Consider the following 27,458-nt stretch of genomic DNA (forward strand, 5'->3'; position numbering starts at 1 on the left):
CAATATACAGTGCACAATATATATTTTTTTAAGTACACCTTAGCTCTCCACACCTAGAAGGAAAACTTTCTTTCAAAGTAGTCACCCAGAGATACTTATTCCACTGAAGTTGCCATTGTTCAGAGTATGTCTAGAGCTTCAGGATGGAAGATACCTTTACAGTTCAGGGCACATTCTTCTGAATATCCTCTGTGGTAGAAACTCTTAATCCACTAAGGGTAGATTTGATTTTTGGAAAGAGCCAGAAATCATAAGGAGCCAAGTCTGGTGAATTAAGTGGAGTTATCAAAATGGAGTGATCTCATTTTGAGTCAGAAATGGGATGTGACTTTAAAGCAACGAAGCTGCTTTTCTAAGGTGGTTTATAAACTGGCTCAGAAGGAAATTCCCATAGAGGGATTCAATGAATAGTTGAGCAAAAGTTGTCATCTTTGGGATGTGTCTAGCCTCCCAAGGCAACTACTTTGAAGAATACAGCACATCATTTGGATATGTAAGTACTGGGAGATGTTTAAAAAAAAAATCAGTTTTCTTACTTTGTAGTTCCATGTTAGAGCCAGGAATACCAAGTATTAAAGAGTTTGTATCCAAATCACTGCTTTGAATACTGGGGTGGAAGAAGCATTTTGTATTTAATGGTAGCTTCTATTAATATGTGGTACTAAAGTTACTATTGGCTTCAGAGTCAAAATGCCCTGTCCAGCTAGCAGAAGGGATTGGATAGAAAGAATCCTAGAGCCTTGAGACAAAAACCAATCAGTACCACCTTGCTTAAAGAAAACATGTTTTTCCAGGTGGCAGTGACTAGGTTCTTTAACTAGACCTCAAGCATTTTTAGCCCAAGGAATATGAACTCCCCCCCCCCCATCCCCATCAGGGCCTTAGAGTTCAAGCACAGGCATTCTGGGAATTGTATTTCTTTGAGATTCCCAGAAACCTTAGTGGTTTTTCTGGAAGACTGGGTAGTAGGACAGACACTAAGATGAAGAAAAGACAAAGCAGAAATCCACCAGGATTATCCAGATTGGGCCTCTCTGGATCTAAAGGATCTTCAGACATTTAAGAATCCATGAGAACTGGCTGAGAATATTAACTGAAGATTTCTCTGGGTCAAAACAAATTTTTAAGAAAATTTGTTCTTGTCTGACCAAAAAACAAAAAAAAATCAACCAATTAATCATATATAGAGCTGGGGAAGGGAGCTTAAGTGAGTGGCACTGGTTATTTATTTTAAGTACACATACCATTGGCTTTTATTTTGGTTGGGTGATTGGAGACTTTACCCTGGAGAGTTACTACCAAAGTATATCACCAACTCCTTCCAACATCACATTTCTATCAAATTCTAGAAATTAATATGGTTGAAAAGGACCACATTTCCTCTACCACCACTATCACTATAACCCTTCTCTGGAAGTCAAAATGGGATGGTAAGAGAGTCAAAAAAGGAAGCTGCAGGGTAATGGCCCCACTGGCCCAGCCTGTTCAGAAGGGGTAAAGAGCTATTAAATGCTGGAGTTTCAGGGAAAGGATAATCCAAAGCAATGTATGTTCACATTATTTATGTTTACAGCCTGCACCAGTGACATATGTTAGTTGACAGTATACATGCTATCAACTTGCTGAAGTGTATCTTAGTTGTAAAGACATTTAAAGGTGCACATCCATTTATCAAATTAAAATAATCATTCTGCTTTTTTTTTTCTTTTTTCTTCCCTTCCTCCCCCAGAGCCATGATTCTACCTTCAAGTTGCCTCTCCCTCTGTGCCTAGCCCCTCTACCCTTTCCATCCCAGGCACCCCAAAAAATGGAGAGGTAAGGGAAAAATATGATCTCCTGGGTTCCAAAGAAGCCACTAACAATAGATTCTGCTTCTCAATCTGGCCCAAAGTAGTGTTCTGTTCCCACCCCCAACACAGTACAAACCTTCTAATCTCCAAGAAATGACAAACTCCAGAAACCCCACCAATTAAATTTCAACTCCTGAAAAGCTCGGTGGCTAGTAAATTATTATTTTTATTAGCTTGAACCAAGTTCCAGTAAGAGAGAAAGTCAACTTACTCCCATGAATGGCTCTTTAACTCCTTAATTTATTTAACTCTGTGCTCTTTGCCAAAGCCTGGAATATTTTTAGCTCATTCTGTTGTTGGATTTGGCTTTTTTATGTGTGTTTCTGAGGGGTATTTTTAGCTTAATACATGTTATTCTAACAGCCTCCTATGCATTTCATCCTGCCTATGCTGGTTGTGTTGTCCCCTGTCTCACAGCAAGATGAAGGAGATTTCTAAGAATAACTGGTGTACCTTTTTTTTTTTCCAGGGGAGATGTGCTATTTGCTCAGCGATTCTCTCAGCCTCTCTCCCTAATTTGCCTTATTATTCACGTGACCTGGATATTCCTATAGAAAAATTCAGCATCTCCTTATAGAAATAATTAGATATGATGGCAGTGCGATCCCCACTGGTAAAAACTACATTCCAAAAATGAGCTTTGATTTCAGAGAGAAAGAGAGAACACCCACTGAAGCCTTGCATAACAATGTTCTGCCTGGCAGTTCAGGGCACCAAGCTCCTGGCTGGCAGTTCCTGCCTGTTTTCCCCGAATTTGCTTTGATGTCTCTTGCTCCTTGTCATTGAGAAAGAAAGATGGTTGGATTCTTTGGGAAAGCAGCCTTTGAAAAGTAACTCTTTTCACACCTATTTAATGTTGGTAACTGTTGCAGAAACACTCCTCTGAGTCAGAGAGTTAATGAGGTATTTACTAAAATGTATTTTTTTTACTTTAAAAAAAACACATAAGAAGAGAGGGGCGGGCCTTTATGAGGGTCTTTTCACACCAGGAAATGATCCTTCTTACAGAATTTTATGAGAACTGCAATCTACTGAAAGCTCTATTAGCACTTGAGAAGTTTCCATTTCTTTCACCATCCAGGGATCTCTCTATACCGGTTTACCCCTAAAATAAATGGGGGGAGGGGGATGCCATGTTTTTGACTTTTGGTGTGAGATCCAGTTACTGATAACAGCCCCCTCCCAAGCTTTGGAAGTTCCAAGTTTCCCAGTCCATTGTCATTTGCACCCAAAGGAAACAGAGAAAAAGAAAAGGGATTGGAGGATAGTGGGAGGGAAGAGAGGAAGGGGAGGAATCGGAAAGTCCTCAGTTTTATCTGTACATAGAAATCAAAGTAGAGATTAACTCCACACCCCAGATCATAGATAACATTCAATTGTTGACTAGTAGTCATATTAGGTGACCTCTGAGATCCTTTCCAATTCCTCACTTCCTGCATGGAAACAAACCAAAAAACCTAGGCCTGAATTCCAGGTGAATTTCCTATTTCCAAGTGAATTACATAAATAATCAACTGCTTCTTTTCTTCAATTTCTTAGCACCAAGAGGGAATGAGAAGGAAGAGAGAGAGATAGGAAGTCCGGAGAGATAAACTACACCATCATCAAGGAATACATATATATTATAAACATATAAATATATATGTTTATATTGGGAGTTTTACCCAAGATATAACTATCTCCCCTGACTAAATAATCCAGCATGATGTGGAAATCCCAATTGCTTGAGGCAGAGTGGGCTGATGAAAAATCTTGGGTTGGTTCATTGTTGATTCTTTTTCTTCCCCCCACCCCCCTTGCTTTCACAGCTTTGACTCTGGACCATCTGTATTAGAGACAAATTCTAACACTGCACTAAAAATAATGATACCAAACATTTTAATTGCACCTTTCTGTGACAAGGTTACTATAACAGCACTTTACCATAAAATCCTACAGCTCAATTATAAAACTATCAGCACTTTCATTTTAAGAAAAAACAATTGGAAAGGCATTCTGATCCTCACTTTCCCACCAAAGTTTCCAGCAACTGATTAAAAAAAAAAACACTATGCAAAAGAAGAAAGATCAGCTCTCGATTAGAGAGAGAAATCCATAGCAAGAGAGTAAGAACCTAATCAAGTGCCTGATGGAATCTAACTGGACTGAAAAGGACACAATGGGCAACTGTGAGAATGCAGTTCTCTTGAAAGATCTGTAGAATCCTTCTCCCTCGAATGGATCTTAATGTCCATCTTCCAGTTGGACAAATGAGAGGAGGAAGTGGAGGGGGTAGGAATAGCATAATTTGCCTTGATCTCTTTTATCAGGCATCTTTACTTGGTAGCAGGAAAAGGGGAAATGGACCCACACTAAGGCCTAAGGGCAGGTCTATATAATATTCAATCAATCAACCAAAATAAAAATTCAACCAAGTTAGTTTTTTTTAAAAACCTTGATAATATGGCAGAACAAACATTGGAGATGGGGAGTTAGAATACATCCATCCAGTTCTATTACTTATTTACCTTGGTTTCACCTAAGGCAAGCCAACCCCCACCCACCCACCAATTCGGGCTTCAGCATCTTCATCCATAAAATGGGATAAAATATAAACATTTGCCTAGCCTGATTCATAAAGGTTCTAGTAAACATCAAATGAGATAATATATTCAAAGTGCTATAAAAATGTGTTACCACTTTGGTGCATGATTTTTTTAGAGAAAATACTTTTTTCTTAAAAAAAAAAACAGATGGCCTACACCTAGTTCGAGGTAAATTATACTGATTTGTTTTTATTTTTTCCCAAATAAAATATGATGATTTTTTAAAAAGTTCATCTGTCTGGTTCACTTTTGTCTAATAATACTTCTATCAATAAAAATTTTTCAAACCATCTTCAGATGAAGTTGTCTATGCTGGCCAGTTTGCAGCTTACATAGGTCCAGACAACGTCTCCAGCCACAAAAGTTCTAAATACTCAAATATCTTCTAGCTATTTTTGTCTCTCTGAAACCCTCCTTTTGGCTAGTAGGGGAAACAAGAAAATGACTGGGTGAGTGGGGAGGGTCAGGACAGAGTTCAGATCAAATGAGTTCTTGGTCTTTTCTGAAGCCTTCAACTTATCCCTGAGGAAGCCCTCTAGGTTGGCTCCATTGGAACCAGATGTATAACGGGGTGGAGGGGGTGGTTTCTTGTTGGGGGAAGGGACAGCAAGAATAAACTGTATGGGGTAAATGAAGCAAAATGGATAGGGGAGAGTAAGGCCTAGATCTCTTATTTTTAATATATTTTTGCTGTCTATACTCAAAATGAGGACTTGAAATTATCAAGTGGTAAACATTTAGTACACTAAGAGCCACAATTACCTAAGCTGCAGGCTCAATTTCCATCCTATTCCACTCCTTGGCTCCCATCTTCCTGGGAGATTTTTCTACAACATTGAATGACCAAAAGGATGAGTTGCAAGCTGAGTATAGGCCCAATGGAAGCTGTGAGATACTGAATATGAAGGGGAATGGGAGGTGAGAGGGAGCTGGGGAGGTATTAATCACCTGATCTCACTCAAAAATTGGCACCATCCCCACATAGCCTCATCTGTAGGAGAAGGCTGCTGAGCTTGTGGTCAGTCCCCAGCCTGTCTCTGTATTATAATTAAATACTCAGTGTCAAGATCCCAACCATAATTTATTTGACACTCATTTCTGATTCAATTTTTACCTGCCCAGGCTAAAGGGCAGTGGCATGTTTGGGGAAGAATTCTAGTCACCTAGAATGTTCGGGGAGGCATATACTTCAAGCCTAGTACTGAAGGCTTGGGGACCCTCTGCTCAGAGGCAACTTTAGGCTGTTCAGAAAAGGTTTAGAGGCTAGGAGATCAAAGTTCTGCTGCTTTCTGTGAGTTGACCACATCCAAGGGATCCCCTAAGGAGCACCTTGAATTAAGGGAGTAGGAAGAGAGACATTTAATAAAATAGAGATGTAGGAAAAGATGTAAAATCAAGAATTGCACAACCAATTCCAATTCCTACCCTGCCCCCTCCTCAGTTATATACATCTGAGGGAAGGGAAAGAAAAGGAGAAACAAAAAAGGGGAAAAAACTAGAGAAAAGAGAGGTCAAATTTGGATCAGACAATACTCAAATGGAAAAAGGCTACAGATATGTGTTGTAATTATATAAAACAGCATGTTTGAAAGTGTCAAGATCACTGTGTTTGTTAGGGGCACTTTTGGGGATCTCACCATGTTATAAATGCTAAAAGCCATTAGTAATTATGCAATTTTGTGTATGTTTTTCTTTTTAGAAAATTTATAGTCTTCTTTTTGAGTGCACTCCCAACTGACAACTTTCCTTCCAGCCTTGTCTGTGCTATCCTTTTTAATCCACATACTAATTGTAATCCCATTAAAGCAGATATAATTTTATTAGTATTCACAGTTCATCAAGCTAGCAATAATAACTGTTACTGTCGAATTTAAAAAACTGCAAAAAAAAAATGAGTCATGTTTAAAGCAAACTGTAAACAAAGCCCAGCCAACCTGCATGATCCAAGAGCTGAACCACCTGATTAGAGATCCACGGGCATCTCTTCCCAACAAGAGGTGACACACGAGTAATCTAATTCCCTGCCTCCAACATATATAGTTAGATAATGCCACAGTAAAACTTCCCCACCACTTTTTTCTACCTCAACATTATTTAAAAAAAAAAAACTCAACAAAGTCCTAAGAAGAGGGAAGGGTCTCCAACTTCACTGGTCTAGAAATTACTTTCCCAAGGACAGGAATAAAATAGTCACAGAGGCCACATGCAAATGTAGATGAAGGCAAATTCAGAAACTCCACAATCAGAATTTTCAAGTTTCTCCACCAACCTTCCACCTTCCTCCCCTTAATATTGTCAGAGGACCAGCACCTAGCTTTACAGCAAAAGCCAAAATCAACGGAGAACTCTATTTTCTCCCTTTCTAACAAATTCACAGCCCTCTGCCAAAATACTAAATGCAGAGAGGTCTTCAAGAAGCACACTCAGAATAACCACATTCTAACCAGCTATCTTTGGGGCTACAATGACCCACAGATCTCTAGATGCTGAGGGTCATGCTCTCCTCCCTCTGCCCCCACCTCACAACCCATGCAGCCCCAAACCCCTTTAACTAACAGAATTTTTTCTTTTTTTTTTGAAAGGGTGTCTGTGAGTTCCCCGGGCCCTTTCGCTAGCCACGCTTTGTATGTCTTTAGCAGGATACCAGAGGCACTTGTTAAAGCTAATGCATCCCCTGCAAACCCATTCTCACCCTGACACTTCAAGGCTTTATATAGAAACAGGATTTTCTAGTCTTACACCAGCAGCCCCTATTAACACTAACCCTGTGCACACAACTGCCCCTAATCTGAAAAGGCCACTCTGAGTTCGACGCTGCTCCTTCCCCCCACCCCTTCCCCAACCAAGAACAGCCGTTTTGTTCCACCAGAAAGCGCCTCCTTGTCCCAGCACCAGAATATTTTAAGGATGTTAATGCAGAAAAGAGGTTTCAACGGAATTTATTTTCTTTTGGAGGAGGAGTAGGGAGGAGGAGAAGTAGGAGGGGATCTTTATTTTTAGCTCCTTCTGCGGCTGTTCCTCTGAGTCCCAAGTGTACCCCGGCTCTAAAGGGCTATTCTATTCTCTGAGATAATAGTAGGGAGAAGAATCAGATAACCGGGCCAGTGGAGCACAGAGCAAAATTCGGCTGGACCAAAAAATGTGGAGGCCACTAAAGCTTGGCCCCATTTGTTTACACGTGCCAAACTATAAAATCAATGAAATGGGGAAAAATTAGTGAAATAAAATTAAACCAATCCTCTAGTAAAAAAGAAAGAAAGAAAAATTTAAATCATCTTGAAAACACACCCTCAAGGTTTGGGTTTGTTTTTTTTTTTATTCCCCCAACATTTCTTAGCAACAGTCCGTGGAAGAGAAGAGAACCCAGGCATCCGGGGAAGCCAGGTCCCTGGCACAGTGGCAGCCTACAGGCAGAGGCCTCCACAACCTCCTCCCTCAGACTCCTTGTCGGGAGTTCCCCAGAGTTCCAGTACCTAGGAGAAGAACCCCTCCCTACTCTTCTGCACCGAAGTTGGGATTGGGTAGGCAGGAAGGATACTGACCTGTGTGCGTGGCCATGGGCAGCGGCGACTGGAAGTACTTGCCAGGCTGGAAGTGAGCCGGGTGCTGAACTGCGGGGCCTGCCGGGGCTAGGCGAGAGGCGGCAGCCGCGGCTGCTGCGCTGCGGTGACCCAGACTCCCTCGCTCAGAGAGCAGATGCGACGGCGGAGCGAAGTCCCGGCCATCCATGCCGGGGAGCCAGCAGCCGCCGCCGCCCTCCCCGATCCGCCTACTCTTCCCCCCACTGCCGCTGAGCCTCCTCCGCTGGACGCCGAGATCTAAGCCGCGGGAGCGGTAGCCCCGAGCGGCAGCAGTAGCAGCCAGCCACAAAGTGCTGGTGGAAGAAGCAGAGGAGCAAAAAGACACTGAATCCGAAGCCAAGTGAAACGGTGTTTCGGGGAAGAGGGAATGATGGTGAGAGTAATGAGTTGAGTTTTTTTTTTTTAAATAATAAAAACAAAACAAAACTGATAATTAAATGATAACAATAACGGGCAAAGCAGCCAAGAAGAGATCCGGAGTTAGGGATTAAATCCTTCAACGGGTCAGTCGACTGGGGTCCTCCCGGGCTAGCCAGGTGCAGTTCCTGCGATCGGGGCTCATGGTCTGTGGAGTGAAGGAGAAAGACACCGTGATTCCGGCTCTGGGGTCCCCCGCGGCGCCCCCGACCCCCCCCCCCCAACCCAGGCCTTTTCAAAGTGACCCGACAGTCAGACGGGATGTCCAGGGCATCTAAGCACCCGAATGGAGGGAGGAGTTAGTGGGGGGAGGCGAGGTGCATATACACAAAGTCACTGAGACAGACACTGAATTACTCCTAAGGATGGACACATGAAAACACCAATATCGGTGGCCCATCGAGACACAGACCCACAAACACACAGGGACTTACACCCACACAAAGATCATAGAGATAATGAACACACACTCTCATAAATTAATGAAATTCTACAATGTCATCCCTCTCTCCTACCCCCTCCTCCTTTCTTTTCCCTCCACCTCACTCTAGCCTGGGATCCTTGTCCCTGGTTCGAAGATGTTTCTCACTTGGACAATAAAAACCCAAATCTATGAAGCAGTTTCTTTCTTCTCCTCTTTCTCTCTCTCTCTCTTTCTCCCCCCTCCCACTCCCCCTCCCCAGGTGTCTCTAGTAAAATGGAATTTTGTTCACACTTGGTTTTTAGCCTTCCCTCCCTCAGAGGCCCTACTTTTACTGCATTCCTCTTAACCGAATAACCATGCTAATTAAGCGAGTAATTTTATTGATTGTAACTCAAGAGGTTGCTTAAAAAAATAACCGGCTCTTTTTCTTCCATATACCTACCCCCCAACCATAACAGATTTGTGCCCCATTCTTTTGAATCTGGAAACACCCTCAGTCACCTCCCCTATTTCTCTCTCAATCTCTTCCTCCTTATACGCCCACCTTTTGGTAACTGCACCTGAACTGTGGAGCTCCCAAAGCCCTCAAATTCCAAATTCATTCCCTGTACCCTACCCCCACTGGTTACCTAGCCAGAACTGCATCTATCTCAAACTATCTCCTTTCTTCGAGTACCTGGGGGACCCACGATCCAGAGACCCAATGAAAGGTTGGGATGTATTTGATTACAAATAATTTTTAATTCATTTTTCCGAATGAATAATTTTTAAATGGTTTTCACTCCCCCATTTCATCCTTTTCTCTCCAAAAGAATCAAAAAACAGCACTCCAGGTTAAAGAATGGGAGCTTGAGGGGGGGCAGCTCTCCAAGGTCCAGATATTGGCCTTTTCAAAGGATCCATCCTGCAACTGAATTTCTCCCTACAAAATCCCTAGCTGTAAAAATGGGCGTGGGGATAGGTGAGAAGGTTAAAAGTGCATCTCTTTTCTGGAATGCCTTGGTCCTTTCACAGACACATGAAGGGGAAAGAAAAATCCTCAACCAGGGGCCTCTACCGTTTCTCTTTGCATCTCGGCTGGGGATTCCCACTAAGAGGGATGAGCACCCAGACTCAGACCAAACAGTTATGTAAGCTGCTCGCTTTGCAATCGCTGCAACTCACACACCAGCCTTTGGCTTCTGTCCACTTCGCACAACGCCAGACCAACAGCAAATCTTCCCTACTACACCTGGGAAAAGAGGGGTTGAGGGCCAAGTCGTCCCCTCTCTACCACCACTTGCTCCAGATTTCAAGGCTAAGAGTATATAATAATCACTCCAACATCATCCTTCTTTACCCAAAACCTTTCCTATCCCCTCCTCCACTCCCCTCCATATTTTCAAGTCGAATAGTAGTCACTCTCGTTAAGACAAAAATCGGACTCGAATACCGAATACCTAAGCGGGAAAGAGAGGAGATAATCTATATATTGCATACATATTTGTGTGTATACATATATTTTTATATGTGGAAGTTAAGTTCCCTCCTCCTCGGCTTTCTCAGCACTCCAACGAACATTCTGCATATTTTTCCTTTCTTCATCACATTGTTTTAATGTTTAATACCACATCCAACAAAAGGAGACAATAATAGCCTCAATGTTCTTAATTGTGAATATAACAGAAAGCCTTATGGGTTTGGTGTGTGTTTTTTTACCACCCCACCGTGACAACAAAGTGATTAAGATGTTTTTCATTTCGTGAATACCATTTAAAATTGCTATATTTAATGCTCTGAGTTCTACAATGTCTTATTTGCAAGCAATTTTGTGTCTGATTTAATCTATAACTGAAAACTTAATGTATTAAGTGAATACATATTTGCTCAGCTGATAAGCTTTTTTCATATTTACACGAGGAGCTTTTGCATTGTAAATACAAGGGGACTACACAATGAGTTCTCTTTGTCTTACAACTTCACACAAAGGGGCTAGGGGCTCCCCTCCCCCTCCCCCTCCCCGGTGGTGAGCCCGAGCTATCTCCCTCGATCTAACAAATATTGCCTAGTCCTCTGAGGCGCAAGTAGGGGGGCGGTGTGGGGGAAAGAGAAGGAGAAGAACATTTGAAAACCCCTAAAGGAGAAGAGAAGATCGCCCAGCTAGCAGGCCTACTAGCAGAGACTCAGGAGTAAATTGTCCACGCAGGAAGTGAGGGATGAGGGCCGCAGCAGGGCAGACCCCGGAGTGAGGAAGAGGGAGATATCGAGAGAGAAGAAAGGAAAATCGCTAGTTTCTAAACATCCGAGACTGGAAAGGACGAGTTTGCAGAAACGGTGTAGTCCACAGAAAGTGACTAAAAAAATTCTGAGAGAACAAGATTAGGAGTATTGAGACTGAAGATCTGGGCCGATTATTCTTTACCGTTCTGTAACTCTTATTTTAAAAAATCGTGGGTAAATTACCTTTATGTTTAAGATTACTTTGTTATGAGTTTTTATTTTTTCCCTTCCCAGGCGAAGCCACTTTCACTCAGCCCTGGATTCTTCCTGTGAGCTAAGGATGAGGTTCATTCAACCCCAGAGCTTGCTAGATTCCTCCCCGGGAAGGATAGGGAGAACTACCCGAAGAGCCGCTACGGGGTGGCCTAAACAAGGACACAGTGACCCATCCGAATCCAGGAGCCTTCAGTTTGCCTCGCTCCAGAGGTGAAAGCCCGCGCTGGCATCTCCAGACCTCATACAAACCTCACGCAGCGCCCAGCCACGGGTTAGTCCCTTCGGCCACCCCCACCCCCCATTCCAATCGTCTCTACTATATTCCGGAGAAGGTGACTGAGCTCTGAAGTGAGCGAGCAGTACCTCCATTAATAATATAACACACTAGCATTTCCCAGACAAGACAGTTGGAGTGAATCGAGAAAGAAAAGGAGTAATTGGTATAAAAATTCAAAGGAAAGGGTATGTGATATTTCAGGGAGGAAAGAACATGGACTAACTTTGTTTCTGTGAGAGAAGCGCAGGCCCAGGGTTCTTGTAAGGGGGTAAAAGGAGAAAACCTATTTTAACTAAGTCACCAAACCACACACACACACACACACACAAAGAGCTGAGCCTGGCGGTTGCAGAGCGATAAAACGTGGGGCTGGCCGAGCCCAGCTCATGCAGCCGCCTCTCTCGGCAACCCTGCCCAGCCACTATGGTTTGTTTGATTTCTGAGCCCGGGTGAAGCTAGTCAGGGGCCCCTCGAGTGCTAGAGGATCCTTGAATCTCAAACTGACTATTATCGTTGTCTCCAAGCGGTAACTGGTTGTAGTTAGGAACACGGGTTGTGAATTTTAAAATAAATACACATAGTTGTTTTAAATTAGCAAAAAAAATTTTTTCAACCCCCCAAAAAAGCATTTCCTCACCGTTCACCAAGATCCACTCTTCTCTTATGCCACTACCCTTTTCTCTCCAAGAGTGGACCCAGCTTAAGCCCTGGGCCCCAATCTGCCTGCTTTTAGGCTCGTAAAGTACTACGGAAGCGAAGCAGTAGGAGCGTTTACTTGAGGCTGGTGGAGGCGGCCCGAGGGAGCGGCAGGCCTCTACCGCCCAAGCGAAGAGGCTAGGCCACCAAGAGAGGAGCGGGCTTTGTCCCGTCTTGCGCACTTCCACAGGGCTGGGGTGGAGGGGTTGTTCCCCACGAATTTCCTCGGATCCTACTCTTCCTCCCTTAGAAGCCGGAAGGCCGAGAGAACCCAAGTCTCCAGAACCCGCTCACAGCGAATTGTAAAAGCTATTCCGCCGCCCTCTTCTCCCACCCGAGGCTCCATAGCGTAGGAGCAGCGGGGCTCCAAAGAAAACAAAAGAACTTGGAAAACGCAAAGATAGAACATCCCTCCCCTTTCCTTTCCTTTTCAAAAAAATAGACCCTCTTCACCTCAGCAGGCCAGTTCGTCCCCTCACTACCTCCCCAGAATCCCCAGCTTGAAAAACCCCAGGCCAAGTGCTCCCACTACCAGGTTTCAGCTGCCGTTTCAGACCCCCCGGGGGGGAAGGAGCGGAGCGAAGAGACATTATTTAAACACTGTGCAGATTCCGGTCCCAAAGCAGATCTCCAGTTCGGCACCTTTTCTCTTGCATCCCCCTACAAAGCCCCTAGACCAAGAGACATCTTTCTTTGACTTTCTCCAACGAAAAATGAAAATTACAAAAATAACTCTCACCTCAAAAAGAAAAAAGTGAAAAGAAAAAGCTCGCGCGCGCGCGCGCACACACACACACACAAAAACCTGACCCCTTCCTCTTTACCGCTGAAGCGCAGAAATATACATTTCCATTTTCCATCCGGATTTTTTATCTCTTCCTATGGAAATCTTTCCCCCGAAATAAGGCGCCAGCTACCAAGGGAAGCAGTAGTTCTCTCTCCCCTTCCCAGAGAGTGCAGCTTAGAGTCCTTAAAATCACCTCCCTCGCGGGCTAAGGTCTTACAATGAACCTTTTTCCTAGTAGTGGTAGTAGCCGGGAACATCTAAAAAAAAAGCTGAGGCTGTTGGGAGATGCGCGAGGAAAAACAGAGAAGTTGGGGTGGCGGGAGGGCGTTTTTTCCATTAGTGTTTCAACTAATAGTGGGCACAAATTTCCAAGGTATCTGGGGATTCGTTTACGGTCGGTATTAAAAAATAAGCCTGGTCTTATATCCCTGGACCATCGGTGGCCTAACGAAACTCTGTCCTTTTTCTTTATTATTTATTTTTAATTCGAGGTGTATAGCGAGACAACAACCGCTCACAGCAAAGCAAGGACACAGAACAGGGTGGGGAGAATTTTAAACAGATCGATTCGATTTTTGAGGGGGGGAATCGCTCGCGTCGATATTATATATACATATACACACGTGTATATATATTATGTAATACATTTCTTCCATCTCGACAAAAAAAAACCTGCTCGACATTATAACGAATAATTTTTAAAGAAAATATTTTAAAATCACAACCCTGGCTTTCTCCTTTAAAAAAATTAAATTCCCAAAGAAAAAATAATAATAAAAAAGACCAAAAAAATTTAAAAATGAAAGCAATTTCAATTACTTACTGGAGGCTGTTCCCTGGATACAATTGAATGCAATACAATTAAATCAGTAAATGTGACTTTGTTTTGTATTCCTATTGGTATTTTCAATGTGCTGACTGTCGCACTGTAAATGCGCCGCTTCCACAACAACGACTATATAGCAAGCCCATCCAGAGCGGCTCTCAAACCCTGGAGCTCAGTCCTGAAAGCAACTCTCCCTGCATACTAATAAGCTCGTGCCACTCACCCAAGATGGGCCAGCTAGCTGATTGGTTGTGCGGCCCTCCACTGTAATAAGCTCGTGCCACTCACTCGGCGTAAACAGGCCTCCCAATAGGCTGGCGCTGGGCCAAGGAGCTGCCAATCAGAGAGCAGCAGGGCTACTACTGAGCCCAATGGCGCCTAATTCAAGCGGTTCAACTGCGCAGCTTCTCTGCGCAGATCAGTTCTTGCTGAATGAGAATGTGGAGTAGCGAGAAGGGAGGAGGTGGAAATGTGTGAGTGGAGGCGGCTGGGGACCCCGAATTTTTTTTTTGTCTTCATATTTTTGCGGCGGCCGAAATTTTGAACTGGTGATCTATGGGAAACTAAAAGAAAAAATCGCGCCATCATTTAAGGCAGAAGTAAACTTCGCAATTGTGTGTACGTGTGTGATGTGTGCGTGCGCGCGCGTAGTAGGTAAAGTTGTTTTGGTGAATCAGCAAATTGATAGGCCTAGACTAAAAGCACAGCTGCCTTTTCAAGGCTGTCACACAAGGAACAGAACAACTGCAGAAGGGCAGATTCTCTCTACCATGTGAAGGTACTGGCACACGCCAAGGGACGCTAACCTCTAGATTGAGAATCAAGATCTGCACTTGACTCTATCTCCTCCCCCATCTCGTCCTATCTCGGTAGTAGCCTACATTTCTCTCCAATTTTCCCTGATGACCTCCACCTCCAGCGGATTACTTACCCCTGGATCAGACCTAAGGTTATTTAATTCCTTTTCAGGCAGATGGTGGGTTTGGGTCCCCCCTCCTCACCCCCACACAGTCTAATTCTTAGAACGAAAGGGACCGCAAACAAAATAGAAACCTTGGAATAATTGCCAAGGAGAAAGATTATGCTTTTCTCAATTAGAACCAAAAGGTTAAGATCTAAAATGTGTTATGAGAATTTAAGAAGTCTTTGGTTAATGCGAGAAAATCATGCATTGTGTTTCTAAACATCCAGCTCCTTGGACTAATCCGATAGTTTTCCCCCATTTAAGAAAAAAATCCACAGAATGATTTTATTTATCGTAATCAGAAGTAAATTGCTTTCCTTATATCCCCCTGAAATTAATGCAATGCACTAAGACTTTTGGGACACTGCACGCACAGTAGTTAGTATTTGGTTCCCAGTCACACTCTTGCTTCTTGAGTATTGCTAGTTTATAGAGGTGGATTATTTCTTCTTCTCTCTTCTAGGAAATATCTGTTCCCCATTCTAGAAAAAAATTTTTTTTTTCTAAATTAGAAGTTAGCCAACATATACTCACATGCAACAGAAAATCTTTTTTTTTTTTTAAATTAAGTCTGGGCACAAAAGGGTTAAGAACGAGGGTTTTAGGGGTTTTTTTTTCTCTTTTCTGATTTCTCCTCCAACCCACCCCCGCCCAGGCCCTTGCTCCTTTTCCTTCCCCTCCCTTTTCCTCTGGGATGCTTGGGATTGGTTGGCAATGTGCCAGCCCGCTGTCAATCACTAAGTGTAAACAGGGCGCTGATTGGCTGTTGTCCAGTCCGCACTGGGCTGCCTGAAAAAAGCAATTACTGGCCCCGCGGTTTCAAGGCGGCCCCTTGCCGCTGGATAAAAGGAGATAAGTTAGGGACGGTTTCCAGGATCCCCGCGGGTCGACCCCCACCGGCCCCAGAGCCGAAGAGTAGAGAGCGAGCGGATCAAAGAGAATCCAGAGAAAGGAGATGCAGACTGAATGCCACAAACTGATTTCTATATATTTATTTTATTAAGCGCGTGAAATTAAGGGGGGGTGGGTAGACGATGTGGGAGGGCACAGTACTTGGGGTACAGACTAGGACCCTAGGGACTCCCCCTCAATCGAGAGGCTAGGACTGCTCCGGGAGGGGGATGTAATTTCCAAACTGGGGAAAGGAGAAACCCAGGATAGCGGGGTTGCTGCTTAACCCTCCCCCCCCCCCTTCCCTCTGGGGTCGGAGGGGATGCGGGGATTTCAGAGGAGGAGGAGAGGATAAAAGAGACTAGGAAGCAGAGAGTGGGAATCGCTGCTGATCTGCTTCAGGGTCTACCACCTCCCCCGGGGCGCTAAATCCGAGAGGTCCAAGCTGGCCCCGGGGCGAGGAGGTAAGCGCTGTAAAGCACTTTGTTGGAGGGTGATTGGGACAGAACTTGTCTTCGGCCAGCCCCGAAGATTGAGAGAAAAGGGGTGTAGGACACACTGGAAAGGAGATTGGGAGCTGCAATCGAGTGGATCCTCTCCAACATCCCCAGGGAAAAGGGGATCGGGGAAGATGGGTGGCACAGAACACAGGAAACCTGGGCTCCAAAAGGAGGCTACTGAGCATTCCCAACCCTTCCCCCCTAATGCCAAGGCGGCCCTTGATACCGCGGAAGCAACTAAGCTGGGGCAAAGGGGAGAGAAAGCCCAAGAGCAGAGCTGCAGCTGCACGGAGGGAGGGTTTAACCGGCCTTTAAGAAAGTCCCGGCTCCAGCGACTGAGATCCAAAGTAGGGGAAGAAATTAGGAGAAGTAAAACTCGAGGTAGCCCGTGAGGCGCGGGACTGGCAATTGTGGAAGCGAGTGGCAGGAGAGTTTGGCTCTTTCAGATTAAATATATGTTTGTTTGTTTTTTTGACAGAGGGGTAGTGTTTGTTATTGTGTGTTAGTGTTAAATCGCCTGATGGATTGGAAATGCGGAATAAATAAATCCCCATAAAGCGCCCACGAGATCCGATTAGCGTAAGGCTATTCATTAGGCAGGGAAATGATTGAATGAGGTCCTGCTAGACACAGCCTAACGGCGGGGGTAACGGGATGTGCACCGGGCCCGAGACCCTAAGATGGAGGAAGCTGGAAAATTCAGGCCAAGCCCTAGAAGACATTGGAGTTTGGGGAGGGGTGAATTGGCCTCAGAAATTCGACACCTGGAAAGAGGGTGAAGGAGCAACCAAGTTACCCTGTCTTAATGCAATCTTCTTGCCCTAAATTGCAGCATTTCATATCCAGAAATTCATATCGGCATACGAGGTTATTTTCTGTGACTAGGGGGAGGGAGGGGAGTTAGCATCACACTCTCAGTTGCCGGAAAGATCCAAGGAAAAGTTCATTTATAAAGCCCTGATTCCCAGGTCCCTGGCTGAGATTTGGTGTTGCTCGGTTCACTGACACCAATGCATCGGAAGCAAAAGGAACCTCCCTCCCCACCCCCAGTCCCTTGTCTGCTTTGCACCCTTAGGCTGAATCTGTCTATGCTACAGACCCGGGTGCAGCGGAGAAAAAAGGAGAGAGCCTAGTAACTTGCTTCTAGCCAAGGCATCGGGGAAGAGATCCTTTTAATAGAAAGTGACATGGAAAAAAAAAAACTAGTAAGAACTGGGAACAAATACATTAAATACCTGGATCAAGCTCCCTTGGAAAACTAAGGCTCACAAGAGTAGCCGAGCAAAGCTAGAGAACCCCAGTCCCAATATCCTCTCCCCCTTTTTCCAGATTGCAACGGGTTCTCCTCACACATGGGGCCAGGCCAGCCCCAGAAGTCATTCCAGGGACAATTCTGTTGAAGCTGTTGCCAATAAAAGGCAAGATCAAAAAGGGAAGGAAGAAAGATTCCGGGACCGGACCTTAATTTACCTATCTTTTTACACAATATACAGGCTGATTTCTCGGTGTCCAGGTCCTAGATTCTAAACTACCCCCGTAGTGTGACTGTATTGCCTCTCTAGTCCAACTATATCGTTTATCCCTTTTTCTTCTCCTCGCCTTCATGGGCTCTTCATCTCCTCTTTCTCCCTCTCATCACTGGGAAACCTAAATCAGAAATCTGATCCAAAAGATTCAGATTTTAGAAGTAGAAGAAAAATAGGTGCTGCTTAGCTCTAAAAGCAAACAATTTTTAGGCAATGTGCACTTCCCACACAAATTAGTTTTTTGGTTATTTGGGGAGGGGGGTAAAAGGAGACACAATCAGGGATAAGAAAGGACTCGACCTCTTCTTAAAACATCTGCTTGCCTCCTCCTTTTTATTGCTCTTATTCTCCTAGCCTAATTATCCAGGTTTCCACTCAGTCTGTTCATGTTAATATATCCTCTCCCCATTCCCATCATTGAGGTTAAATTTTCCGATTTTTAAAAATTAAGCGAATTTTTTTTTTAAAAAGAGAGGTGCATAAGAAAGAGACATACAAAATAACTCCACCTAGAACAACCACACAGAAAAATTTCCAGTCTGGTGGGTTTTTAGACTTGTTTGCTAAAAATATTCTGTAAATTATCAAAATTGGTTTAAGAAAAAGAACTTTGGGCCTTGCTTGCTCCCGGAAGTGGGGCTCAAGCCTCTGTCCGAGTCCTTGCTGCCCTTTGTCTGAAGGGAGGGGAAAGAAGAGGACCGGAGCCCCTAGCCTTTCCAGTGCCTGACTGACCCTCTCTTTGGTCCTGGACTAGGCAAAGCATCTAAAGATCAGGAGGGGCTCTTGGAGTCTTCAGCCCCCCAGGAGTTAGGGGGAAGGGGCCTGGGCGCTTTAAGAATTGTCCAGGAGCCCTGGAGCGTGGATGATGGACCCTCCCCCCACCCAGCAGTGCCCCAGTCACGGGTTTAAGGCTATAAGGGGGCAGAAAATGCCCCCAACTACCAAGGGAAGAGGATTGAGGAATGAAAACACAACACAAAGGAAAAGAGATGATGGGGAGGAGGCTGAGGACCCGAGGGGCAGTGGGAAAACCTCATGGGGGGTGGGGCAGGGAGGCCTGCAAAGGCTAAAATATACACATGGGTAATGCTCTGCTTCCATGGGGTTTGTGGGTTCCCTCCAAAATTCAAGGGATCACTTCTTGAAAATAGTGCAAGATCAATAGCAGCCAATTTTATTGTGGGATTACTTGGGGGCAGGGAAGGACCAACTCCTTAAAAAAAAAACCTTAGTAGGTTTGCTTTGCTACTAGCCCAGCCCCCTACCTCCTCCCACCCACATACACATTTAGAATTAACAAAAACTTGCTTCTTCCTTCTCAATCTTCAAGGGAACTGCTTGTGGACATGAATGGGGAAAGATGAAAAAAAACCTGCACTAATCTTACTGCCTTTTAATTGTTTTCCTTTTCTGCTAGCCCTTCTATCTCCCTCTGTCTCCTTTTCTTCTTTTTCTTCCTCCTCCACTATCTCTTAGACTCACTTTAAAAAAAAAACAAACCCTGAGATTAAAAAAAAATGTTTCAAAACAGTTGTTACAGTAAATAGCTGGAGACAGGGCCTGTTGTATATAGCGAGGTGGCTGGCAGATGCCCAGCCCTGAAGAAGCGGTCTGCCTTACCTAGTTACTCTGCACTACCAAAATAAGATCACTTTATTCCACTCTCAGAAAGATACAAGGGTCGGGCTAGCCCAGAAAGGCTCTGGATAGGAATATATTTGGATGGTCATATTATCAGCACCAGGATTAAAGCTTCCTGTTTTCTTCCCCACCCCCACCCCACCCCTCCCTTTCTGCTGTCCAAATCTAACAAATGCTTTTAATTTTACAGGAACACGATGTTGATATCTGTAGACTCTCGCCTTCCATAGAGAAAGGTGTACGGGATAGGCAGAGAAAAAAAGGATTGGAAGAAAAGGGTGCAGATAATAAGGCTGGGGGGAGGTAAATATTTACACTTGAGAGTCTGGGTCTGAGCTATCTCCTCCGTTTTTACAAATGAAAGGGAAGGCGCCTGGAAGTCTCCTTCCGCGTACTACTTACTTCAGGAGCCCCTCTCCCCAGTTCAACTCCAGTCACTAGAGAAACCTTAAGCAGGTTCGATTCTTCCTAACCAGGAAAACTCAGATAAGGAGCCATATAAATGCTTTTCTCTCTTTATCCCATCTTCCTTTTCAGTAGATGCTTTCTCTCCTCTTTTTTCTTCTTTCTTTCTTTCTTTCTTTCTTTCTTTCTTTCTTTCTTTCTTTCTTTCTTTCTTTCTTTCTTTCTTTCTTTCTTTCTTTCTTTCTTTCTTTCTTTCTTTCTTTCTTTCTTTCTCTCTTTCTCTCTTTCTCTCTTTCTCTCTCTCTCTCTCTCTCTCTCTCTCTCTCTCTCTTTCTCTCTTTCTCTCTTTCTCTCTCTCTTTCTCTCTTTCTCTCTCTCTTTCTCTCTTTCTCTCTTCTCCCACACTCGCACCCGCTAGTCTCCCAGACTAAGCGGACTGTAAGTTCCTCATATCTCGGGGTTCACTAGACCTATCCAATTATTTTTTTTCTAAGGCCCTGGCTGCAGAAGTCCGAGTTGCCCAAGGCCGGCCCTATATTCCCTCAAACCTCGCTTGGTATGCCTGGAAATCGACGCATGGTATAAAACCTACACTTCTCTTCCACCAGAATTGGTCGCGTCTTGTTACATCCTTCAGGCTTGTATATGGGTTGCAAAAAAGGAGTCAGATAACCCCTCACAGCTTCACATTAACTAGTCATGCCTTTAGACGGATATACACAGCCATACCGATTTGTCCTCACACCTCAGTGGTGCAGACTCTACCATGCACATCTTTCCATGTACACACAAACTCATGATAGAGCCACATACCGTGTCACACACACAAACACCTTATTCACCCACGGTGTCCCGCCCAGAATCGAGTTAAACACCCTCCCTATGCCTGGGACAAAGAAGCATCCCCTACAGAAATGGGCCGGGGAGCCCAATCCTCTCCACCTACTGCCTGCTTTCACCCCTTTCAACACCTCCCCCTCACTTCTAACATACACACACAACTTCCAGCTTCCCTTTCCTTCCCCTGCTGGGTAGTCTAAACGTGGAGTTGGGCTTTGAAAACGGGCAGCTAGCATCTTCCCACTCTGGAAGCACCCGGCAGGAGGGTTGATGGGGGCGTCGGAGAAGATTCCAGAAGGTTTGTTGGGGTAGGTGAATGGAAGTAGGGGAAGGCACAGAACTGGAGAGAGGAATCCCTAGTAGGAAGGGAAGTGGAGAGTCCAAAGAGTGCGATCCATTCCCGGCCTGTCTGAGATTCTTTGCTGAGTCCCTGGAGTCCTCAGGCCTGCCTGGTCATATAAGCATGTTCCATCCCATTAGAGAACACGAAGTAAGTAATAACTGACAAAACTAACCACTAAGGGTGGTTGGTTGGGGTGGGGGGTCCCTGTGAGTTATACAAAATTGTGAATTAACTCAGGGCACTAAATAAGGGCCAAAATAAGAGCCAGATAGATGCAAATCTACGCTCTGGTAATTGTATGTTGGGTGTCTTTGACTAATGCGATTGTTGGTGCCTCTCCATTGTTCAGAGAGCCATTAGTCAAAGAGCAAATTAGAAACAATTTCTTGACTACGAAAAATGACTCAATTCTTCCTAGTGAAGGCAAGCAGGAGAGAGAAAGAAGCCATTGCTGGTCTTTTGATAATCTCTTCGGCAGCCACCTGGGAGTGTCTCAATTCAACAACCATTCATTGACCCTAAATTTGAAGGGAGTAAGGTAAGGGAGAAGGAAATCTCCCCCTTACCCTCCAATGTATACACACTTGACTTGTGGTTTGGTCTCTGACTGCTTGGGCAGAGATCCAAGGAAGGAGATGGAGCAGGCATTTCTTGTCTCTTAGACCTCACCAGAAGAAATTTAGGTCCCCAAAGCTCCTCTGAAACCAACAGGGACAATTTTCCCAGGAACCATTCTGGAAGTGTGTATTCTTTTAAGGTAGAGTAGGACAAAAGCAAAGAAATAAAGATGAAAACAAATACGTCCCTCAATAAATACCTATAGAATTTGGATTCCCCAGAACATGGTCCTTTGACAGTGTTGCCTCCTCACACATGTTCTAGGCTCTCTGTTCCTGACTACCAGAAATCAACAGGGTTTGTGAGGAAGAGACCCTTGTTGAACTTGCTGATACCTGGAATATATTTTTATGTTATTCTTTTCACCAGGATTGTAAGAACCGTGTGCAAGAGGCCAGGTTTCTGATAATTCATCCGGCCATCATCTCTCAGATGTGTATTCTGTACAATTGCCAGGAAGACCTAGGTCTGAGTAGACTATGCCAAAAGGAAGCAGAGAACCCCAGTGAGTAAAGATGAAGCTTTCCCTGATATCTAGAGATCTGGGGGGATATGTCGAGTAAAATGAGGTTTGGTAGGTTTGTGTTTCAGATGATGCCCAGAAACAACTTCAAGAATCCAAGGTGATTCTCCCTCATGCAGCACCTATGATAGTAAAGGTGAAAAGTCCCCAGTAAATTCCTAGGGTTCTTTCCAAACAGTTGTAGATATGTGTGTTTGAGTGGGGGCTTGGGGGGGGGGATCGGTTCTTAGCATAGTTTAAGTTCTGTTGCAGCATGTTTACCAAAACAGAGGAGAGGAAGGAGGGGGAATCTCAGTCATCTGTAGGAGTGTGACCCTTGACCCTTGCCTGCCCCTAAGGTAGCAGGCTACAACAGGCCAAGGGAAAAGAGAAACTGTCCCTTTCATGAATTGCCCCAGGGAAACATCTCAGTCTCTAGTTGCCCAAATGAACAATCTAATTCCATATAGATTTATATAGATTGTAGCCTTTAGTTTCATTCTTTCATAACTTTCCAGGGTAAGATAGGCCCTTAGGCAGAGGCCTTAAGGCCTCTGAGACCTCTTCTCTGAGATTTGTCGGAGATGGGAGTTTCTTTGCGATTGTTTTCCCCTTGCTCAAGATTAGAGTTTAGAGCAAGGATGAGAAAGGAGTTGCTGGCATGAGAACAGGAAGGCAATATAGAATCAAGGAATAGCATAAAAAAGAACGTTGCTGTGGGACCCTAAAGGAGTTTGAATATGTCCAAAAGGATGCCAATCCACATATATAAATCCCCCCCCACAGAACAACACAGTCAATGTTCATGTGCTTTCTCTAGTTTATTCCCTCCATTTAATCTAAAAGTTTTCAGTTTAGAACCTGGATCTCCACTACACATTCTAGGTTCCTTCTGCCAGAGCACTGTCTGTATTGGTTTCTAGGGATCAAAGCTCCATTTCTTTTGAAGACAGGATCTCTGCTAAGACTGAAGGACAGAAACAGGGTTGAGACTCATCCCATGACCTGCCCACACAGTTACACATTATGTTCATTTGTGAGTTAACACAGACAATCAGATCCACATACACATAAATACAGACACATCTGTGCATACATATTAAGGCAGTGTAAACAGAAGATTCAGACATTGTGAGGTGGAGTGGAGTTGTAGGAATAGCACTGAAATGAAGATAGAGTCAGATAAGCATTCTTTTCTTTTTTCCTAAGGATGATGCATACTTTTAATTTTTATTGTTAGTTCACTCTAACCAGATCAGGAGCTTGCTTACTCCACCTCCTCAGCTCAGTGAATAATGCTTTGTTAAATGTGGGGTCTTAATTTGTAGCTAAATACATCTCAGTGTATTCACAGGGACAGCATAACTCAGTATGCTTGTTGTGGGAGGTTATCAATGAGAAAACCCATCTGGATTAAATTCAAGTGATTTTAATAAACAGACAAATCCATTCCAGTACCACACTGACTTTTTTCCAAAAAAAATTAGGGTCATTATGATTGTTATTGTTGTTATTAAAGGGAAGAAAAAGGACCATAGGGAGACTAACAGAACCATTAGGGTAAGAGGGAAGGTACTGCTGGGGACTCCAGGAATTAAAATCTGGTGGTCTGGAACACCCCTCTCAACTTCATTCCCTTGAAACGGCCTCTTCCATCCCAGTTCTAGCCACTGCCCTCGGTTAAATTTCCCCTTTCTCCCCAAGGGGAAGAGGAAGAAGATTGTACAATCCGAATTTGTACAATCCAAATGAGGTCACTAATGGAAAGAAGAAATCGATGCTTGGTCCTGGCAGATATAACTCTACTCCACCCCCCTCCCACCCCCCAACATATACTCTCCCACAACCCCAGAGGCCAGTACCTGCTCCAATTTAGAAGGCTCTGTTCTCTGTGGAATCTGGGGAGATGAGGTTAGGGGTGGGGAGAAGAGTAGGTTTCCAAGAGATCAATAAAGAATCTTAGAAGCTTCAAAAGTATTTTTTGAAGGGATGATGCAGCCATGGAGATAATATTTATAAAGCCCTTATTAGCACAGTGCCTGGCAAATATTAGGCACTTAATATATGCTTATTCCCTCTCTTCCCCTGGGGAATGAGTCATGATTCAGTATGTAGGATATATTTGGGGGGATACATGTGTGTATTGTACACACATATTTTTCTGCTAGAATGTAGACAGAGAGCTGGCCTCCTAGTCAGAAAGAATAAGGTTCCAGCCTGCCTCTTTTTCTTACAGGCTGTGTGATCTTGGTCAAGATACTAACTCTCAGTGCTCCCAGGAAACTCTCTAAGATTAAAGATACAGAGATGATCTGCATCAGCAGAAAAAAGTTACTCAGCAGGAGCCAATGAAATCAAAGGTACAGCTGTTTTTTTCTTTAAAGTAGGTGTGTGTGTTCATATGTGTATTACACATTCATTTTTCATTGACTGGCAGTATGGCATCAGGACAACTGGAGAAACCTGGGCTCAAGTCCAGTCTCTGATATATACTGTGTGACCATAGGCTAATCATTTAGTCTCTGGATTTGCTGGCTTTGAACAAAATGCAGGAGTTTCCATACCTGAAGATCTCCATACCTGTAAAATCACTGGCCCATTAAAAAAAAAATAAACACCTTACATTTTGTCTTGGTAATAACTTTAAGACAGATGGTCAAGGTCTCAGTAAACAGAATTATAGTGACTTGCCCAGGGTCACACAACTAAGAAGTGTCTGAGGATAAATCTGAACCTAGATCCTCTAAGTTTGGGTCTCTAACCATAAGCCTAATTGCACTCTGGTCCATTCTTTCTTAATCTTCCTCCCCTGAGTAAAATTATCCAAAATTATCCTATTTGTCCAATATGAATTTCAAGAGAAATACAGTAACTGATCCCTAATTTCCTTGCCCAAATAGGGTAATGGTAGGGACAGTTACTGCCAGAAGGTACTTGAAGTCAGGCTAACTTTGTAAATATTCCATTGATTGACTGACAACTCCACTTGGATGCAATTGAGGGAGAAGTTCGAGGAAGGGGATGATTTTTATATCTTTTCTGTTGCAGAAATAAGGAAGTGGGATAGTTAGCTACAGACACAAAACTGTTTACAGGCAAAACTACCAAACAGAGAGGTTTCAGGCCTTCCAGAAGAAAAATAGAATGGCATTCCCTGAATTCTCTAGTAAAGCTCATCCTCAGTTAAAGAACTACACAAGAGGTAAGCAGACGGCAGGCTTCACTCCCCTGAGTACAGGCTTATTTGTAAGACTATGCATCACTGTCAGCATGTGTCTAGAATTAGGAAAGGGGGTGGATGGGTGGAAAGGGTGGCCTTGGGGAGGAGTCAAAATTATTTCCCCCCAAGGACTCTCTGATATTACACCTAAGGGTTCCGGAACCTACCTACATGGCTGATCACTGGGTTGGGAAGGGAGAAGACATCTCCTCTGGTTTCCTGGTAAAGTTATGTGTCCCCCCCCCCCCTGCGCCAGTAGTCTCCAGACCTTGTCCTCCTTCTTAAAGAGGGCCATCCCAGAGCTGACAAGGGAAAATTAACGCAGGTCACATTGTCCCCTGGCACAATGTGTGACCCAAGGCTCAAAGCAGGGAATTCCACCCCAGAAAAAAGAAAGAACAAAGAAAAACCAAAAGGGGGGGAAAAATCAGTTCCCAGAGCAATAAGTACCTGTCTGGCATTACCTTCTCATCACCCCCCTCAAACTCCCCCAACCCCGCCCCAAACAAGGTCTTGTCGATCCCAGCTCTCAGGTGAAGGGGAAAAGATGACTAGATCTCCCAGAGAAGGAAAGAAATGCAGAGAGGGAAAATGTCGGATATCATCCTCTCCCATCACTTCCTTCTTTCCTTTCCTCTATGATTTGGAAGAGCTTACTGAAAACTCCCCCCCCCCCCACTGTATGTATCACACCCCCACCCCACGCCTTTTCCAGGAATTGGAAAAGTTCCCTCCCCCTTGCGGTCCCCCACTGTGAGGAGCCTGCCTGGTCGCAGCCTTTCCTCAACCTGACCCAGCCTCTACTCCAGCCCCGACCCCGGAGGGCAAAGCTAGGGAATTGGGCTGGGGAATGGGGGGAGGGGGTTGGGAGGGTCGGAGTGGGGCGGGGAGGAGAGACTACGGGAGCTCTGGGTCAGAGAAAGAAAAGTCCGCTGCTAGTTCCTTACTTTTGATTGTGATACACAAAATGTGACACTTGAGCAAACACATGCTAAGCACGCTCCTTATCTCTGCCAGCATACGCACGCACACACACACTCACTCACAGTGTAACACTTTTCCTCTTTCCCTTCCTTTCTGCAAAATCGTCACCCGCCCACTGATTCCCCGAATCCTGCCTCCCCAGACGATGACCCTCCACCTTACAAGGCTCAGGCGCCTGTGGACTCCCACTCCAGCGCGGGGGGTGGGGGGTGGTGGAGGTGGAGCGGGAGGAGTAAGAGGGTATCAGAAAGAGGGCAGAAGTAGCTAGCCACCCCTGGGGGCCCAGTTAGCACCAGCGCACCGGCTTCCAGGCCAAGCCTGGGATCTGGGATCTCGCTGCATCTCTTCCCTGGCTACTAAGCTCCATGCGGCACACACACACACACACACACACACACACACACACACACACACACGAGCGCGCGCGCGCAAGCATGCACACACACACACACAACAGGGAGAGAAAACGACCGCTCCGCTCTTACAGCAAGCAGGCTTCCAGAGTCAGTCCCGCTTTGAGAGAATTTATTTTACCCTTAATATCCCAATTTTCCAATAGCTCAAATAGCGCAGTACCTTTTAAACTTCTGTAGACGAGGTTCAGGGAGGGAGTGGAATGGAGAAGAATGACCCTTCTCCCTCTATCCCCTTTCGGAACTAAAGCGTAGCTCAGGGTGAAGCGGTTGAACCAAAGCAGCTAAGTCACAAACCCGCTTCATCTTCGATCCTCCCTTTTGCGTTTTCTACCCAGCGCCAGGAAAAGGGGGAAATAAGGAGTGGCTTCCAGACCCGACGAAACAGCTATATATTTTACACCTTTTTTTTTTTCCGAGGGAGAATAGAATCCGGAGGACCTCTCACCCTACCCACCTTCCCCTCCACACAGCCCCTTTTCTTCCCGAAGATAGCGACAAGAGCAGGCACGGTCATTGGGGCCTGTACGTGCAAACGGCCGTTTTACTTCCCTAGGAACTGGAAGCCGGAGCATCAAAGAAGAGCAGTCGCCACTTTTGCAAACAGCCACGTCCATCCCCTCAAAATCATTTAATGAATTTTCTTTCTCAGTAATGAAAATATACTTTCCCCTCACCAAGCTTTGCCGCCAA

The 27,458-nt window shown here is 44.7% G+C and overlaps 1 protein-coding gene across 3 annotated transcripts in view; it reads right to left on the minus strand.

Moving 5' to 3' along the window:
* BAHCC1 (BAH domain and coiled-coil containing 1) overlaps positions 1-27,458 on the minus strand; it is a 178,717-nt gene that overhangs the window by 149,753 nt on the left and 1,506 nt on the right. The window contains exons 1-2 of one of the 3 annotated variants that reach the window (XM_056817344.1): positions 13,916-14,152; positions 7,978-8,581 (exon numbers count right to left, since the gene is read on the minus strand). In XM_056817344.1, coding sequence (XP_056673322.1) covers positions 7,978-8,164 — 187 coding nt within the window. In that variant the 5' untranslated portion in view covers positions 8,165-8,581; positions 13,916-14,152. Of the gene's footprint in view, positions 1-7,977; positions 8,582-13,915; positions 14,153-27,458 lie in introns of those variants that run through there. The other 2 variants (XM_056817347.1, XM_056817346.1) reach the window with 2 other exon arrangements.

This window comes from Monodelphis domestica, chromosome 2, assembly GCF_027887165.1.
Source record: "Monodelphis domestica isolate mMonDom1 chromosome 2, mMonDom1.pri, whole genome shotgun sequence".
Lineage (NCBI taxonomy): Eukaryota > Metazoa > Chordata > Mammalia > Didelphimorphia > Didelphidae > Monodelphis > Monodelphis domestica.